General features: G+C 40.3%; 1 protein-coding gene across 8 annotated transcripts in view; it reads right to left on the bottom strand.

Annotated features, from left to right (window-relative positions):
• Positions 1-20,229, bottom strand: part of LOC130706619 (contactin-associated protein-like 3) — a 171,776-nt gene that overhangs the window by 27,332 nt on the left and 124,215 nt on the right. For 4 of the 8 annotated variants that reach the window (XM_057539310.1, XM_057539304.1, XM_057539305.1 and 1 more), the window contains one exon: positions 17,560-17,753. In XM_057539310.1, the coding sequence (XP_057395293.1) occupies positions 17,560-17,753 (194 nt within the window). Of the gene's footprint in view, positions 1-9,803; positions 9,906-16,495; positions 16,867-17,559; positions 17,754-20,229 lie in introns of those variants that run through there. The other 4 variants (XM_057539307.1, XM_057539308.1, XM_057539309.1 and 1 more) reach the window with 2 other exon arrangements.

The raw sequence follows: 20,229 nt of genomic DNA, 5'->3' as shown, positions 1-20,229 counted from the left end.
TGTGGAACCTTGAGCAAAGATGGCAGATGCCTAAGAACAGAGCCACAGCCTGGGCTGGGACAACAGCAAAACCACAGCACATAGGTGTCCATTCAGGATCCTGAGGTCAGCAGTTCTCCAGGTCATTTCTGACCACTGCCCTTGGGTGCACCCTCACCTCCTAAACCCAGCCCTAAGGTGACCCAGACTTGCCTCTGCCCCACCAAGAACACGATTGCGTTGTAAAGTCTTCCTCCCTCTCATCCTCTCTTTCTTCTGTTTGCTCTGGGAATCTATCTCACTGCACGTAATTAATAATAATAATAATAATAATAATAATAATAATAATAATAATAATAAAAAAAACAGGAAAATAAAGGGCTACTTCAATCATACCTTAGAATATTCCAGAGTAACACAGAAATTGACCATTGTGTAACTCTGAGCCTCAGTTTCTTCGTCTGTAAAATGAAGACACTCATGGAGAAAGATTAAATGATATGATGCACCTGAAATGCTTAAAACCATGCCTGGCTCACAAAAAACACTCAGTAAATGTCAGACACCAACCACGGTTCTTCACCTTGACACAAAGTCCAGCCTCCCTTTCTAGATGCCACTCCTTGTAGTACTCAGGGGTGTTGTTTGCTCATTTTCTCACATTCCATTTGCCTTGGTGTCCAGAGCATTTCTTATCAATTTCTCATCAATTCCAGATTAATCTTCTTCCCTTACAAAAAGTGGGCACAACAAACAAAATGAGAAAGTGCCTCTTTTCCTTTACGATAAGCATCGTTTGACTATAGCCACCTCTGTCCTTCCAGGCCACTGTCATGTTCACGTTGAGATATACTGGAGTTCTTACTCCGGAACCTGTGAATGTGAACTTATTTGGAAATCTGGTCTTTGCAGAAGTCATCAAGTTAAGATGAGGTCATGACAGTGGACCCTAATCCAATATGACCTGGGTCCTTACAAGAAGAGAAGAGACATGCACAGAGGGAAGATGAAATAAAGACACAGAGGGAGAACACCCCATGACAGTGGAGGCAGAGATTGGAGTGATGATCTACAAGCCAAAGAACTCCAAGAATTCCTGACAACATCATAAACTAAGAGAATGACCTGGAAGAGATTCTCCCGAGACCCTTGCCCTGACCATGCCCTGCCAAGACACTGATTTTGGACTTCCAGCCTCCAGAATTATGAGAGAATAAATTTCTGTTGTTTTAAGCCCCTCATTTTCCAGTACTTTGTTACAGCAGCCCTAGGAAACTAATACAGGGAGAGATTTAATTCCTTTCAGTTTAAAGGTGCCCTGTACTGTTTGACAGGGGAGGGTTTTCAAAAGACCCTAGATATCACAGTCAGGTTCCTTTAATAAGTGATTCATGTATTTATTATTTATTTAATCTAAGGATAGAAAACTTATTGGCGATGTAATTCACTGACCATTTCACTTATTATTACTTGGGTATATATGGATGAAAAAGTGTTGCCACAGTCATTTTGCATTCCATTCTGACGATATTTTTTGGTAACTCTCAAATTTTCTTCCAATATGTAGGAGCTTTTCCTATGTCTGAATTTTCCATCAGTGGGAACTTTAGCTAATAAAGCATTTGCTGCAGCATACACAAGAGCTCCCCAGGGATCTCTTTCCACTGCTCAAGTGATTTTTCTCTTCTCTCTCTTCTAAAAAAGAAGGATACTGAATCATTAAAATGTTCAAAGCTCTGAGAGGAAGATAAGTCATTCAGGTTGAATGATTAAGAACGTTAAAAAACACAAAAGAGAAGACAGGAGTTCAAATCCAAATAAACTTCATTTGCCTAATGCACATCAAACATTATTTATTTTGAACTTCGCTCCCTTGGCCATAGCTGTAGTGTGAGGCTAAGTTCTGGTATTTCCACCACCTGTCCTTCTTCTTTCTTATGCACAGCTCCTTCTAGAAAAATGCCCTGACCTTCGACTCTTCTTCAAAACTGCTCTTCCTTAGCTCTTAACTGATCCCTCCTCAAGGACAAAGTGAAAGGTAGAGTATGCCAATAAAATAAGCAGAGGTTTTCAAGCATACCACAGGGTAATTGGGAAAATGACTGGAAGATGAGTCATGTGCTTCACGTCCGGAGCTCACCCTATAGGTATTTAGGGTGCATGGCAGACAGATGCACTCCTGTCCATGCATCCAAACCAATGTAATAAAATCTCAGAGACAGCTTATCCTTTTATTTTTATTTTATTTTATTTTTTTTTAAATTGAACTGATTGATTTTATCCTTTTTTTAAAAAAATAAATTTATCTATTTATTTTTGGCTGTGTTGGGTCTTCGTTTCTGTGCGATGGCTCTCTCCAGTTGCGGTGAGCTGGGGCCACTCTTCATCGCGGTGCGTGGGCCTTTCACCATCGCGGAGCACAGGCTCCAGACGCACAGGCTCAGTAGTTGTGGCTCACGGGCCCAGTTGCTCCGCAGCATGTGGGATCCTCCCAGACCAGGGCTCGAACCCGTGTCCCCTGCATTGGCAGGCAGATTCTCAACCACTGCGCCACCAGGGAAGCCCTAGCTTACCCTTATATATGCCAGAAGAAAGCCACCTCACCATAAAACTCTTAGAAGAGAACATAGGCAAAACAATCTCTGACGTAAATAGTACCAATGTTTTCTTAGGTCAGTGTCCCAAGGCAATAGAAATAAAAGCAAAAATAAACAAATGGGACCTAATCAAACACACAAGCTTTTGTACAGTAAAGGAAACTATAAACAAAATGAAAAGACAACATACGGACTAGGACAAAATATTTGCAAATGATGCAACCAACAAGGGCTTGATTTCCAAAATATACAAACAGCTCATACAACTCAATAACAACAACAACAACAAAACCCAATTGAAAAATGGGCAGAAAACCTAAATAGACATTTCTCCAAAGAAGACAAACAAATGGCCAACATGCACATGAAAAGATGTTCAACACTGCTAATTGTTAGAGAAATGCAAATCAAAACTACAATGAGGTACCACCTCACACCAGTCAGAATGGCCATCCTTAAAAAGTCTACAAATAACAAATTCTGGAGAGGGTATGGAGAAAAGGGAACCCTCCTACACTGTTGCTGGGAATGTAAACTGGTGCAGCCACTCTGGAAAACAGTATGGAGGTTCCTCAAAAAACTAAAAATAGAGTTGCCATATGATCCTGCAATCCCCCTCCTGGGCATATATCAAGAGAAAACTATAATTAGAAAAGACACATGCACCCCAATGTTCATTACAGCACTATTTACAATAGTCAAGACATGGAAACAACCTAAATGTCTATCGACAGATGAATGGATAAAGAAGACGTGGTACACATATGCAATGGAATACTACTCAGCCATAAAAAGCATGAAATAATGCCATTTGCAGCAACACAGATGGACCTAGAGATTATCATATTAAGTGAAGTCAGATAGAGAAAAAGAAATATCAGATGCTATCACTTCTATGTGGAATCTAAAATACAACACAAATGAATTTATCTAGGAAACAGAAACAGACTCACAGACATAGAGAACAGACTTGAAGTTGCCAAGAGTGAGGAGGGCTGGGGGAGAGATGGATTGGGAGTTTGGGATTAGCAGATGCAAACTGTTATATATAGAATGGATAGACAACAAGGTCCTACTGTATAGCACAGGGAACTATATTCAATATCCTGTGATAAAACATAATGGAAAAGAATATGAAAAAGAATGTGTATATATACATAACTGAATCACTTTGCTGCATGGCAGAAATGAACACAACATTGTAAATCAACTCTATTTCAATAAAATTAATTTTTAAAAAAGAAGAAAGTCACCCAAAAAGGTTTTTCTTAAGTTGAAATAGTACTTACTCTTATCTATATCATCTAAAAGCCTGTATTAGGAATATATTCACTGTGGAAATGACTTAGAATCTACTTACATGAAGGAAACTTAAGTCTAAATCCCAATTTGAGCTGAAAATCTCAAGTAAGTAATGAGCATATTTTTATATTTTTTATGTTTCATAAAAAGGCCATATAAATGGTTGGACTTCTAACAGTTAGTACACAGATCTTATATTTGACATAATTTAGGTCGAGTGTATAATCTGGGAAACAAGATCAGCACAAAAGCACCATGAAAGAGAAAAGACGATAACTGAAAGCATTCCAAACACCAGCACAGAGAGACTGAGCGTCGTAGAGTTCATGGTCATCCAGAAAGACACCTGAGAAATGGCACCATTTTGGAAGCTGTTCACATGGCAGAGACACGGCTTAGTGAACACTGCCTCGGTTTCCCATGAACCTCCCTATGCGCTACAGGTAATGCAAAGGGTCCAGGACGGATGATGCTGCAGGCAGTGGGCTGCCTTAGAGGATCAAGCACCACGCTCGGGGGATTCACTGCTCTTGTAATGAGATGATGCAGACCTGCTCCTTGCCTGGGGGAGGCTGGCCTCTCATCTCTCAGGACTGCTGTTTCTCTAGCACACCCTGAGAATGGCCCGGATAAAATGCAGCTAGAGCCTTCACTCTTAGCCTATCTAGAAAGAGCACACAAGCACTCAGGGTCCATGTGGATTGCACCTCCCCACATATCTTGAGGCTATTTCAGTGGGTAAGGGAACCAAATAAAAACACTATTTAGGGGAGGATGCAGAGAAATTGGAACCCTTGTGGAAATGCAAAATGGTGCAGCCACTATAAAAAACAATATGAAGGTTCCTCAAAAAAAGTAAAAATAGAATTAGCATAATAAGCTCCAGCAATTCCTCTGACGGGTATATGTCCAAAACAACTGAAATCTGGATCTTGAAGGGATATTTGTATACCCATGTTTATCACAGCATTATTCGCAATAGCCAACAGGTGCAAACAACCCAATTGCCCGTAGATGGATGAATAGATTTCTTAGTCCATTCAAGTTGATATAAAAAAATACCACAGACTGGGTGGTTTACAAACAATAGAAATTTATTGCTCACAGTTCTAGAGGCTGACAGTCTGAGGTCAGGGTGCCAGTAAGTTTGGGTGAGGGCCCTCTTCTGGGTCTCAGACTTTTTTTTTTTTTTTAAATTTAATTTAATTAATTTATTTATTTATGGCTGTGTTGGGTCTTCGTTTCTGTGCGAGGGCTTTCTCTAGTTGCGGCAATTGGGGCCACTCTTCATCACGGTGCGCGGGCCTCTCACTATCGCGGCCTGTCTTGTTGCGGAGCACAGGCTCCAGACGCGCAGGCTCAGCAATTGTGGCTTACGGGCCTAGTCGCTCCGCGGCATGTGGGATCTTCCCAGAAGGGCTCGAACCCGTGTCTCCTGCATTGGCAGGCAGACTCTCATCCACTGCGCCACCAGGGGAGCCCTGGGTCTCAGACTTTTGTTGCATTCTCTCATGTTGGAATCAGGTAGGGATCTCTCTGGAGCCTCTTTATGAGTCACTAAGCCCTTTCTTAGTGGAAGACTTAGTCACTTCCCAAAACCCCCTACCTACTAATACTATCACCTTAAGGGGTTAGGATTTCAACGTATGAATTCTGGTGGGATACAAACATTCAGACCATAGCAATTGATAAACAAAATCTGGGATATACATACAATAGAATATTATGCAGCCCTAAAAAGAAGGAAATTCTGTCCTGTGCTATAATATGGATACTCAAGGACATTATGCTACTTGAAATAAACCATCACGAAAGGACAAATACTGTATGATTTCACTAATATGAAGTATCTGAGGTAGTCAAAATCATTAAAACAGATAGTAGAGAGACGGTTGCCAAGGGCTGAGGGGATGGGGAGGGAAATTTGTGTTTAGTGGGTTTAAGTTTGCTTTACAAGATGAGAAAGATCTAGAGATCTATTCCACAACAATGTGAATATACTTAACACCACTGAACCGTACACTTAAAAATGATAAGGATGGTAAATTTAATGTTATGTTTTTTTTACCACAATTAAAAAACTATTTTGTATTTCCTTTGCTTTTTTTCCTCTAATCCTTTCAAAACCTGGTATTGAATTGAACAGCAATATACGCATGTAGTTTAAAAATACCATTCATCGTGTACTCATGGCATATCTTTACCCAGAATGAGAAATGCTATTAATAATTTATCTTGTATGCTTCCAGAAATAGTCTAATTATATTTACATGCACATATACGTATATGTTCATCTTGGAAATTTCTAATGGAAGCACAATAAATACATCCCTTTTCCTAGCTGTAAAAAAAAAATGTTTCTTAAATCTCATTATGAATAAATGCATTTGATAATCTTGTACACATGAAACTTATATAATGTTTTAAACCAACGTTACCTCAAATAAATAAACAGATCAATTAATTAAATAACCTCATTGTTTTCAAAGGAATGAATTCCATATAATACTATATTATTCCATAAAATGGAGTATCGTAATTTCTTTGTGTTCACCTATTGACAGAAAACTGGATCTTGACTGTAAACAATGCACTTAGTTTTCTTACAGGCACTTTCTGTGCACCTCTGAGTGTTCCTGTGGGACTAACTCCTAGAAGTGGAATTGTTACTTGGTGTAGACGATATATTGACAGGACTTAAAAGCATTACTCCTTTTGGGCTGTCATCTTCAGCGCTCTAAATAGCGGGTGCTTTTGAGCACTTAAGTTGATAGAAATTGTCCTCCAAGGACGTGCATAATGCTGTGATGAACATGGGTGTACAAACATCTCTTCAAGATCCCGCTTTGGGTATATGCTTTGGGCATATCCCCATCTTATGCCATTTTATGCTCCTACCAGCACTGTCTGAGAGTGCTTACTTCCCATGCCCTGAGGAAGAGGATCCCCATCCTGTATCATCACTTTATTCACCTCCAACATTAATCCTCTGTACTGTGGTAAGGTGGTTTGAGTGTGGGCCCTGCAGCCAGACAGCTAGGGTTCAAATCCTTGTTCCATCACTAACTAGTTCTGTGATTTGAGGAAAGTGAACTTGAACTTTTCATGCCTCAGTGTCCTTTTCTGTAAACTGGGCATAAGAGGGCTGTTGTGAGGATGTGTTTAATAAATATGTATAAAGCACATGAAGCAGTGTCAGGCACTCACTAAGTACTCAGTATAACACTTCTTATTGGTTTAATAGTTTTCTTTAAATTGATTCTCTTTTTAACCTTAGTTTTATGCTAAATGCTATGTAATAATATCATAGATCAGATGTATACTATCGATATCTTATTCTGAAAGACATCAAATTACATGCATACATTTAAAATGAAAAGAAAGTTTTTCTAGGACACAGTTTGAAAAGGACTGTCCTAAGCGAGAGTATTAGCAAAGGTTTTGTGGAGTTCAAGTGTGAGAGGTTACATTGTGTCACACTGATGTTGTAATTTTCATTTCTTCATACTGAATCCATACATCATACCTTAAATAGATACAAAGTGGACTAGACCAGGGGTAGGCAACCTAAACCCAGAACCAGCTGGCTGTGTGGCTTTTTAAATAAAGTTTTGTTGGAACACTGCCACACTCATTCATTTACATATTGCTTCTGGCTACTTTCACACAACAGCAGAGTTGAGCAGTCACAACAGAGACTGCATGGTCTACAAAACCAAAAATATTTATTATCTGTCCCTTTATAGAGAAAGTTGGCTGGCCCCTGGTCTAAACCAATATTTCTCTCTGTCTGAGACCCTTAAACATGCTTGAACAGCATCCAGCTTCTCAACTGCTGCCCGAGTCTTAGCCACTCTGAAAGTTTGAGGTTTGCTGATCGGAAATTCTCAACATCTCAGAGTTTTGAGACTGTGATATTAATATTAAAAAAAGTACTCAAAGCCTGTCTTCCTGTTTTGCAAAATTTTAAAATTTCATCATTGCTTTTGTCTATACAAATATATAAAATGTGGTCTGCATCAAAGGCAGAAAAGTGTTCTAACTGTTAAGTGGCATAGGACTGCAGAGTGCAGAAACCATAGGAGTTATCAAGGGCTGTGAACACAGCAGTGCTCTAAACACTCCACCTCTGCTGTGGGCCATTTTCTCAAGATCCCAATTAGTGTGGTACCAAACCACTTGAGTCTTTTATGTCAAAACAACAGACCCAGGAAATCACCCATGAATAGCCTGAAGTACATACCATATCTGTGCCTTCTGTACATTTACATTATGTGTGCAAATTGCAGAATTTGTAGACTTTGACTGTCGTTCCCTATGAGACCCACTATTAGTACAACATCCTATGAAGCTAAGCTGCCAGAACTGCAGTCACGAGGAAGAATTTCCATGAAACCCTGGTGAGATGCTCCCTGGGCTGTCCTGCCTTCCACCTTCCCAAAACTTGGCTCTGCAGCACTTCCTTTCAATGAGTCTGTTGCCGGAGCACCTTTTTTGGTAAAAATTCACTTTTTCCATCATTTACTTTTCTTGATCAAAAACAATACTTTTGCCATCTCCCAAATGAATAAAAAAGTCTACTTCTAAAGCTATTTCCCCCACAACTCTGCCATACTCTGTTCATATTACTGTTTAAGATTTACCTTTTTCATAAAATATATCCTAATTTCCATATATCTCTAATAACACCACTTCTGGAACTACTTCATTCCAGGAAAAGTAAAACTGTCATTTGTAAGATGTCTCAGGAGTTGCTATTTATCCTGCTGCATATTTAAAATTCTACTCACCACCACACCCCTCCCTCCCAACCTGATAACACCTGGCAATTCAAATGAGCAAAATCGTTACTTTTGCAAAGCAATAAAGTAGGTACAAAGGATATCGGAATAAACAAGCTGGAGTCCCTGATGCCAGAATTGATGTGAAATAAGCACGAGGTGAATAAATATGGCAAAAGAAAAGTAATACTTGAGAAATAAAAATGAAAAATCCTAGGAGTAGAAAAAGAAGGGCGTGTCGACACAATTTTAGTACAGAGTAAAAGGGATTTGAGTGAAGGTTTTCAAGTTGGGAAGGATTGTAATCGACAAATGGAAGGAAGGGCGCTCCACACCCACCGAATGCAGCTGGCCCTGGCAAGAGGCAGTTGTTACTGGATCCTGGGTTTCCAGGGACCCATCGGCTACTTTGTGGTAGCAGCTCAGGTGTCTCATTCACTTCTCTGCCTCAACCTTTTCAGCTGCTCTGAGAGTTGTCGACAGACCAAATCCAGCTTTTATCTCTATTGTCACTGAGACCTGCGATGAAGGGCAAATGCAACCACCTCTCTCTCAGGTCCAGTAGGGCATCGTCCTTGTACAACTTTGTGGGGAAGAAGTGTTAAGCCTCTTGTTACACTCAGGCTTGGCACTGAAAGCCTCCCATCACACAAGCAGCATCACACAGTTGGCTAAGTTTTAACTTAACTAACCATCTGGGTTGAGGTCTGTTTGAGAACAGCAACTTTTCCTTAACTCAATCTAACAACTCCTTATTGAGAATCTGTAATAGCCCTGGCCCTCTGAGGAGATTAATCCCTGACCTAACGGCTCTCACAGCCCAGAAGGGGGAGACATGTACAGAAAATTCAACTGTGGTCCACAATGGTAAGTGCAATCAACAAGACTGTCCATGGTACAAAGTCACTGCCTCGGGGATCAATGCGCTTGACGTAATGAGGTGAATGGTTAGGAAGGAGAGGGCCGTGTCCCTGACAAGGCCAAGTACATGGAAGAGATCGATACAGAATCATTGAAATGCTGCTCCTATTCTGCCCAAAACCACCCAGTCTCAGAGCCAAACTTGAAATCGGCAAGCCTGGAGCTGGCACAAGCCTCAGACAGCCAAGGCACACTCTGCAGACCCTTCTTTGCAACCTCTTACCTGATGTGGTAGGATGGACCCTTCTTTGCAACCTCCTCCCTGATGTGGGGCTTGGCTCTGTTGAGTCATCAACTCATTAGCAATAAATGTATTAACCTAGACCTGAAATAAACCAACATATATTTAAATGACTGAATTAGCAGGAATCTCTGTCAAGAGAATTTCTGCTCCTTCTACCAATAGAGCTTCAAACTTAGCAGAGTGTCTGCTTCCTTACATACAAACCCTCCTTATCTCTGAGTCCAGTTTTTCTTATTATGATTTGACACTGTTCTTATCCCTCTTTATTCTGAAACTACACAGTCATATGATCTTTCTATTTATACCGAGTAAACGTAATTCTTTTAAACCTGAATCCAATATTCTTTATTAATTTGATTATGCAATATTTCAAACATCCCCCCAAAACAGATATGCATGTACTGATAATCTAGATTTATTTTAACAAGGTAAATATTTTGCCATATGTGCATCAGCTCTTTCTCTTAAATAAATGAAGTGGTGCAGGTATAACAAACAGTCACCTTTCCAACCCCCATGCTTCCAGTATTTCCGTGTCTTTTTTCTGCCCTGCAAATTTGGGGTCACCCTTGTTGCTCTCTTAGAGCACTGTGAGATTGTTGTGAATCTTTCAATACAATATTAATTAGCCTTATTAATTAGTCTACTTGGTGTTCTAGGTTGGAAATGATCTAGAGAAGAACAAAGCTTCAAACGATTTGCTATGTCTATTTTATATTCATTTAAGGACCTACTGCTACCTATTTTTTCAAGGCGAAAGAAATCTATTAAATAGAATTATTTATACTAGAATTTATGTTTATTTCAAGTCATTTCTTTTCTTATTTTTCTCAAATATATTTTGCCAGTCCTTTCCTAGAAGAATGCCTTTTTCACACAAAGGGCCTGCATAGGAAGAAAAATGCACTTAAATTCTAAGTTTAATTCAATGCATTTTGAATAACAATTTCCATCTTAAATTCATAAAGGATATAACTTCTGAATTAGAGTTCTGATGAGTTTTTAATATGAAGAATAAACTCCTAATGAATGCAGAGTATAGCGATTCAGGAAATATTATAGTTCTCAAAGATAGGACTAACTTTAACCACTTGATTGTTATTCACTGATAACAATGAGAAAATACCTGGGCTCCGCCCCCCTAGGTTGGTGACTATCAGGGAGAAAGAGGGTGTCTTGCAGTCAGAGGGCACTGGAGCAAGCTTCCTGAGGCCCTGTTACAGAGAGCATCACCTGTTCAGGCTAACACGTGCGTGGGATAAGCTGCATCCTAGAGCAGGCGGCACAGTCTCCTCTGATCCAGGCAGCTGGAGGATAGTTAAGGGGCAAAACAATTTCCCCCACAGATGGGACTTGGTTCATCCCAGTCAGTGCTTCTCACAATCTAGCTTGTACTGGAATCCCCTGCTCATCTTGTTAAAATGAAGATTCTATTCAATAGGTTGGGGTGGGGGCTGAGATTCCATATTTGTATCAAGATCCCGGGTGATGCTGCTGGTCCGTAGGTTACATGTTGAGTAGCAGGACTCATAGCAATCTAGGTCCTTTAATTCATAGAGAAAAAAGGAAGGCGAGGAGTAGAAAGATAAGATGTATAAGAAGAGGAAAGCAGAGAAATAGAAAAGAAAGCAAAAGGTCATGGAGAGAGAGACAAAGAACAGGAAATTTGATAATATGGCCCTCCCAGCATCCCTCCCTTCTAAGTGCCCCCATTAGGGTGGACATCAAGTCTTTACATGGCCCCACCCCCCAATCCAGGGGCTTCGGTGCTAAGTGTAGGGTGGCCTGGGAGCCGTCCTGATCAGATCAGCTCTTCACAGGTGGTGAGATCTGAGACTCCCCTCAGCCAGAGCCAAGTAAGTCCGAGCATGTCCTCAGATTTTTGAACCAATATAGGAAAATGAATGCCAGAAGCTAATCCACAGAAGGCACAGGGCAGGGCTGCCTCTTAGTTACAGCCATTCCAGAGACCCAGCTAAATCCTCCCCTTCTCCGTGTGGTCGGATTCCCAAATTACCTAGACTGATTCAAGTTGATTTTCTAGAATTTGTAACAATACAGATAGAAGAGGGATATAGGGGAAAATGGAGAGAGAAGAGAGAAATAAGGAGAAAAGTATTTAATGAAAGGTGAAAAAATACATAAGGAAAGAATAGAAGGATAGAGGAGAAGAGGGAGAAATAGTAAGGAGATGAGAATGAAGACAAAGTATTGATAAAATAGAAGAAAAAACACCCAGGAATTGCAGGAGGAAAGGTCCCCATGGCCAATAGGGACCCAGTGGTCCCTGGGCCAGATAAGCCTCAACAGAGGACACCATTGCAGTGGACACCATTAGGCACGGTCTCCCGAGAGGAGAGGTGGGTATTGGCCTGGCTCTCATTGAGTCAGCCCATTGTTCCCAAACAACTGGAACGGGGAGGGAGAAGAGACAGAGTCAGGGCAGGCAGGTGGTCTGGAAAGGACAAGGCTTGCTAGAGGGTCCCAAGAAGACCAAATAGGTGCCCAGGAGGGTGGTGATGGAGCTGCCCCAACAGCCCTCTAGAATACTGCCAGCGCTCTAGGCTGCCCACTCACAGACCTCTCCTGCCCCCCAGGGATGCTCACAGACCCAGACTCAGAGCAGGACAGTGGTTGGCGCCCACACCTCTCCCCAGCCTGGTCCAGAGGCCCCCAGGGAGCTCAGAGCTCACATTAGCTTGCAGGTAAGAATCCTGGTTCGCAAGGGCTGCCCCACAAAATTCTTGTAATGAATCTAAGAGTCACAGTAGATTGATGTAAGTGTTGGCTGACATATTCTCAGGGAAACAGTAGAAAATAAACATTAGTGAGCTCTGTCAGTGATCACTGATCTGCTGCACTGCTCACTGCAATGCTGTTCTATGATCCTCAGCGTCCTAAGACTCTGGCCACTTCCTGATTTAGTTGGGCTGAAGTTGCAAACTCATCTTCTAAGTCCTATGGACGTTTAGCACCGAGTTAGGTCAAGCCACCTGGTTTACTAAATGACCGATATAAACCATGATTGTTCACATCGTATAGGAAATGCACCCCTTCTAAACTTGTTCAAACAGTGATACTTCTTCCACTACATTTCAAGTGAGGACATTTACTCTGCACATCAAAAGAGTTTGTATGTCCTGAGATGTAGTGCATCCCTTGGTGAGAGATGGTGATGCCTTTTCTGTCATGTAAGACACATGCCTATATTTCCATTTAAATAAAACCCTTTTGGAATGTATTTCACAGATCTGAGTATTTGTTTAATTTTTTGGGTTATTTTCACATAGAAATCCAGTTCAGCCATGGAAGCAGTCACTCATTAAGAAAAAATATTAAAGTGGAACATATCACCAGTGAAGAACATAATTTCTTTTTTTAAGAAAGTCAATTTGGATAACTAGCCTTCAGTAACTGGACCTGCAGTCCTCAAATCCTTTAGTCAAAGACTTTGTGGCCAGCCGTGTCTCAATTTTATAATTTTGAGAATTTAGAGAGGTATACATTGCATTTCACATATTAATTAATATTCCATGGCAGACATGTGGCAAAGCATATGGACAACTTGCCCAAAGTAACGTAAGTAAAGACTTTTTGTCTTATTCTCATCTCATGTCCATTTTCAGTAAGGAGTTAGGATAGACCTTTTTCTCAGAGTTTTTGGAATTTGGAAAGACTTAACATGTATTAGTGGACAAAGTTAGCACAGACAGCAGATAGACCCAGAAGAACAAGAAAAGTCACTTAAAATAATTAGGACAGGGAGAACATCCACAAAACTTTTAAGGCCAGAGAAGGAGTGCTTGATTTGGACTTTCTTATAAAAGTAGAAGGAGGCTTCCTGAGAAGAAAGCCAATACACAGTCTTTCTTGCTGGGGGTCAAGGTTACATCAGCGAGACCACAAGCTGGGGACACTGCTGTGGGTGAGAGCTACACTAGTGATGGCGGGGCAGCAGCCTCTCAGGGGGGACACCTGTGACACACCAACTGCGAGCAGGTGCTCAGATACCCCTGCAACATGACTTCATATGACTCTGGAAAACATCTTCAGATCCAATGAGAAATGTGTTTGCTAGGAAAGGATACCAAATGCAGAAAGAAAAAAAAATCAGAGATGTATAAATACACTGGGGTGGGCAGAAAGGTCTCAAAGATGTCCAGGCCCTAAAGAAAGGAACTGTGAATATGTTACTTTGCATGGCAAAAGGGACTCTGCAGATGGGATTATGGTTAGGAAGACTGTCCTGGATTACCCAAGTCGATCCAGTCTAACCACATGTGCCCTTAAAGTAGAGGACTTTCTCCAGCTAGAAGAAGAGGAAATCAGAGAGGTGCAGCAGAAGGAGAACAAGAACAAAGAGCGATTTAAAGATGAAAGGGACTTGACCCGCTGCTGCAAGAACAGGCCACACAGAAAGCATAAGGGATGTGGGAAACCTCTAGGAGCAAAGACCAGCCCCCAGCTGGCAACCTACAGGAGATCAGAGTCTCAGTCCTACACCCACAAGGAAGTGAGTGAGTGTGTATGCAGAAGCATCAGGAGGGCAGTCCTGACTGCTGCCCTCGGAAAGGCCTGCTTGCAAGGCTGGCCCATTCCCAAGACTCTAATGATAAAGGTGGCTTACTGTGCCTAATGTTTGTTCAGACACTGTGGTTCATACTCAATACCTGCCTTCCTTCTGGGAGTCTGGGATTTTGTTACATGCAAGGCAGAGGGTGCCTACATGACCAGCCCCCAGTACATGAGCTCACCTGGTTGGTAATATTCCATGTGGGTTTCTATAACTCACTGCTGGGGGATTAAGCTAGTCCCGTATGACTTCCCTGGGAGAGGACTGTAGAAACCTGGGCCTGATTTCCTCTGGGCTTCACCCCAAGCACCCTCTTCCTTTGCTCATTTTGCTCTGTGTCCTTTCACTGTGCTAAATCATAGCTGTATGACTACACTCTGGTCCTGTGAATCCTCCCAGCAAATCATGGAACCTGGGGAAGGTTCTGGGAATCTCCAGACACCTTGAAGGACAAGTCTTCCCCAGAGCCTCCAGGAAAAATGCCTTAAGCAGAGAACCCAGCCAGGTCTACTGTACTTTAGACCTACAGAACTATGACATAATAACTCTGTCTTGTATTAGGTCACTAAATCCATGAAAATGTGTTACAGCAGCGATAGGAAACTAAGTAAATGGCACCACGAATAAACATATTACTGTCACTAATGAAGAGTATAATATCTCAAGGACATTTTTTAAAATCTTAAATTCATTCTCAAGTTAACATCAGCAATTCATATCTAAAACAACCACGTGAAGAAGGGGTAGAACCTCTGGTAAGGTGTATGGTTGATTTTTAAGAGCAGCTGACATTTTGTGAGAGGTCTGGAAAGCAGCCAAACCAGCCCAATTTTTAAAGAAACTGTGAGTATAATGTCAGAATCATCAACTAGTGTCAATGCCAGTTGTGTATAGTTGGGCCCAGATTAGGAGATGAATTCACTTAACCCATGGTGGTGCACGCAGAAGATGTGAGGATGAGCCCTTTTCCTAAAGGAGCTCAAAATGTAAGAGAGGAGAAACACCTCCACTGGAGCTTCAAGGATCACTAAGTTGAGACTAAGGGCTACAGAGAAGCACAGAGCAGGGAGCTAAGGAAGGCATCCTGCCAGAACGTAGATTCCACTCATTCGTTTTAATTCAGCAAACATTTACCAACGTGCTCGGCCCCAGGCACCATGAAGTGCTGGGGACACAGGGAGGGATGCAAGCTCAGCAGGAGTGTAAGGCAGGCCACTTTACCCATGTTTATTGTGTGATAGGATGGATAGGATTGAGGGGTCCACTTCTGTCCTCACCTGCATGATCTAGGATTAATAATGCCACTATATTCTTGACCCTACTTCCCCAAGGGTGCCTGACCTTTAAAGAAATCAGCAGAGGGTGATGCTTACATATGATTCCTCTCCAACCTGCTTAACTAAAAACAAGAATTGTTAGAGTTGCTCAATCAAATGGGATTGGAGCGGGGCGAAAATATGAACCTTAATTAATACAATGAAGAATAAGTAGGCATTAACTATTAGTTAACTAATTTTGAAAAATAATATTTAAGTTTGAACAAAAGTTCTCTATGTAAGTAGATGTTTCATTAAGCTTTAACTTACTTAAGCAATATTGACCTTAACCCTGCTTTGGACTTGGTGTTCTTAGAATAAGCACAACATTAATATCTGCTTCGGATCATACACATGGCAATTACTTGTTTGGAAACCTTAGGTCAGCCAGCCCTAAAAACACTCACATAGCCCTTCCCACTTTGTTCTTTTATCTAGTATTAGACAACTAACTAGTTTTTCTTGATTCAATTTGCATCAACATTTATTGACTAACTAATAAAAGCTCCAGGGATAAGAAATTAAGTAGACCACAATCTATTAAGTTATAATAAGTTACAGAGTTCTAAGGAAATTTAAATGAGGGCAGTTTGTTACACAACGAATAGTATCATTTTGTTGCCTGTTACTTTTATAGATAAGCTATGTGCTAAGACATAACGGCTTACTTTTATAGATAAGCTATGTGCTAAGACATAACGGCTTTTTAGCTGACAATTTTCTTCTTACTCTGACAATTAAGAAAAAAAATTTTTTAAGTTATACAACATTCTTAGCCTAAATTAAATGGAAGATACACTGTGTATTTTTTATTGTGGTAAGATATACATAACAAAAAGTTTAGCATTTTAGCCACTTTTAAGTGTACAGTTCTGGACATTAACATTCACATTGTTGTGCAAACACCACCACCTTCCATCTCAAGAACTTTTTCATCTTCTCAAACTGAAACTTTGTCTCCATTAAAACACTTACAGTCCATTACTCCCTTCCCCTGGCTCTTGGCAACCATCTAAATTATATTTTTAATAAGAAGAAAAAAGTAATTTCTTCTCCACCTGATGAATCTTCAGGCCACACCCCATCAGCCAATTGCAAACCTGCTGCAGACCTTTACAACACTCTACTTTTAGAGCTTCTCATTCAGAGCAGACTGTGATTTAAAGATATGAAATGCTAAATAAAGAATAAATTACATAAATTTTAATATTCAAGAAGTTAAGCAAACAAAATTTAATTCTTCTAAAAGAAGCATGGATATGTAATCAGAAGTAGGAACTATGTCACTGATGTAAAATAGTTATGATTCCAAAGAATCCTAGGGATCTATTGTCCATAAATTACAAGGGGCCACATGGTGCCCAAGTTCCTGTTGGAGCAGGAACTCAACATATCCCTCAACAAGTCCTCCACAGAGAGACTCTCCATTACATCTATTTTTACATGTTCAGGGTCTTTCAGAAATTTCAGTTTATCAGAGGGCACAGAGAAAATGAATTTGCTTTATTTAAAAATGCTGAGGCAATATAAACTATTGTGTTTGTTATAAAACAAAAATAAAATCAGTTGTATGTGACTTATTTATTCCTTAGACTTCACACTATTTAAAGGAATAATGGGAAGACATTTTCAATATTTCCCTACATTATAAAATTGTTTTACTTATTTCATAAATTAGCCATGGACGGTGTATTCTGGAACGTCACATGTGGCTTACATTCAGTGGAAACATTTTCAAGTAACTTAGGAGGCTCTGTTTCTATACTTGATCTCACAGATGGGCAGCAACATGCAGTAACTGGCATAATTCATACTCCGACAGACTGCTTTTCAATAAAGCACATACCCAGATGCTTTCCTCTCGTCGATATTGCTTCCAGTTCCTTCCGCCATCGCTGAACATCAGGAGGTAGCTGGTCACCCAGTCGGAGCTCCCGTATCCTCCCTGGGTGGCCACAGCTGTGACCTCCATTCTTTCTCCAAGGTCAATCTGCAGCCACTGGTATTTATTTGACACAAGGGGAGACCAGCCACCAGCTCCTTTTTGTGGGAATAAAAAGAAGAAAATCAGTAAAGACAGAGAAATCTTTGAAATCTATATTAACCTGTAAGAATGGGGTCATAAATAAGATTTATGAAAATCATAGTTTCAAATTCTGCATTATGTAATGCCTCAGAATTATACAAACACACTCACATACACACACACAAACACAAAATAAAAATACAGGTTAAATGTAAATGGATGAAGCCTATATTAATTGTTTTGTTTCTTAGTTCATAACCCCTGACTCTCTGGTATTGGGGTGTCCCGCTAAGTGAAATTGCTTAATGTAATAGGTGGACAACTAAACACCATGCCATTACATCAGTGCTTGGAACTAGTGTCTTTATTGGCTTCAACGCATGACTTGTCCTTTGTTGGACATAAACAAAGGGCAAACTTTCCTTTGTTGGAAAATAACAAACTTTCCTTTGTTGGAAAATAAAGCTAGAAAACCTTAATTCTGGATTCCCAGCATGAGGAAGTACAATGTTGAATGTTGGGATAACAAAGATGGCTATGGCATAGCCCTACATTCATGGTGCTTACAGACTCATAGGAGAAGCAGACATTTCAAAGAACAATTTGAAATGCAATATGGGAGGGGTGGAGGTGAAAGTGATTTCTGTGCAGGGAGGGAGAGTTCTAAAAAGGCAGCAAGGAGGGTGAGCGAGAACCCAGAGGAAGTGAATGGGGAGGAGTTTCTCAGGTATTCAAGACAATAGACGCAGAGTGGAAATTACTGTGCTTTGTTTTCTCCAGTGCCTGTGAGACACCGAAGAATTAGGGATACCTGTGAATGTATTATTGATATATTTTGTTCTTCTAGTTTAACAGAAACATGAGTTTTGAATTTGGATTTAGATGTCATATTAAATTTTCTGAATTTAAATTATTATGCAATATAAAAATTGGGAAACAGGTTTGAAATGCATTCTGGAACTGATATTTTGCTAATTATCCATGTCTAGAAAACACAGTGTCATGTAAACAGTCCTTAACACGAAAAAACTAGCTTTAAAAAAAATTTTCCCCATTGTCCTGACATCTAATTTGAGGCTCTCATAATAAGGTCTGACACTTTAGACAATAGACAACATTTATTATCTTTTTTATTAGGGGCTATTATTAACATCCATGTCCTGTTTACAAAAGCTGTTACGACCAAGTACACGTCAGGAGGTGTGTGACATGGTTACAAGACAGCTCAAAGGAAAATGGAAGTGGAGCGCTTACCTCAGGGTGTGGAGGTGAAACTAGCAAGTGGGCACATCTGTTGCTCCACTATGTCCTCCGCTAACGGCACTACGTGTATAACCCTTAGCAAAATTTAAAGCTTACAAATTCTTTAAAACTCAAATTCTTTCTAAGATTTCCTCATTTCCTGCAATCTTTATTCCAAAATTCCAAAATGTCCTCTCAACCACAAGCACAATGTCTTTTCCTTTGATCCACATCTTAAACATGCCACAACTCTGGCTGTTCTGTAATGCATTATTAAACTTTTTATTTTGAAATAATTTCAGATTTACAAACGAGTTGCAAAGATGGGATAGGGAGTTCCTGTCTACTTTTTACTCAGTGTGTCCTAATGTTAATATCTGACATCACCATGGTATTTTGATCAAAACTAAGCTATTAACACTGGTACAATGGTAACAAAACGACAAACTTTGTTTTGATGTCTCCAGTTTTTCCACTAACTCCCTTTTTCTGTTCCAGGATCCCACATTGCATTTAGTCACCTTGTCTCCTTAGTGTCTTCCAACCTGTGATAGTTTTCAGTCTTTCTTTGTCTTTAATAACAAGATTGATCACCACCCAACACTCCCTGCTACTTCTACTGATTTGTGCAAAGGTCCCATCTAACGTTTGATGAATGATAAGTCCTTCTGGGTTCTAGCTGAGGGTTAACTAACAGTCCCAAGTAACATTACTCTGCAACTGCCTGTAATTTTATAATAATTGCCAAAAGAAGTCAGAAATTAGGTGTTGGCATTTAGCTGATCACTTTAACTTAAAGGTTCTACATTTGAAGTTTTATATGAATCAGTTTCAATCTCTGAGAAACTGATACATGTCCTGTATTCTTAGTATCAAGGTTGTAAAGAATGTACTGAAGATACTTCTTCTTTTTGCATTTCACAATCTTTCTCTGTCATCTTTAATCTCTCTTGAAGCGGGAAGTATCATCAACACGGGTACCACATGTACAGAAATGCAACAGAGTAAAAAGCGTCAGCATGCTTCCAGCATCTGCCCTGGGACCAGCCTCTCCCACAGATGCAGCCACGTCTCTGTCAACCACTCTTCACCATCTGCAGGTAATCAACCTTGAACATTTCACATTCCTTACCTGTGGTGAGAAGGTGCTACTGGTATGCAAATTAAGCTATCTGATTAAGTAGGTACTCTGATAAAGTAATGAAACTGCAGAATTCCCTGTGCTGCAAAGCAATTCATTTCAGCTGG

Source organism: Balaenoptera acutorostrata, unplaced genomic scaffold, assembly GCF_949987535.1.
Source record: "Balaenoptera acutorostrata unplaced genomic scaffold, mBalAcu1.1 scaffold_339, whole genome shotgun sequence".
NCBI classification, from domain to species: Eukaryota; Metazoa; Chordata; class Mammalia; order Artiodactyla; family Balaenopteridae; genus Balaenoptera; species Balaenoptera acutorostrata.
Note: the sequence above shows the minus strand (reverse complement) of the source record. Positions and strands in the feature narration are given on the sequence as shown.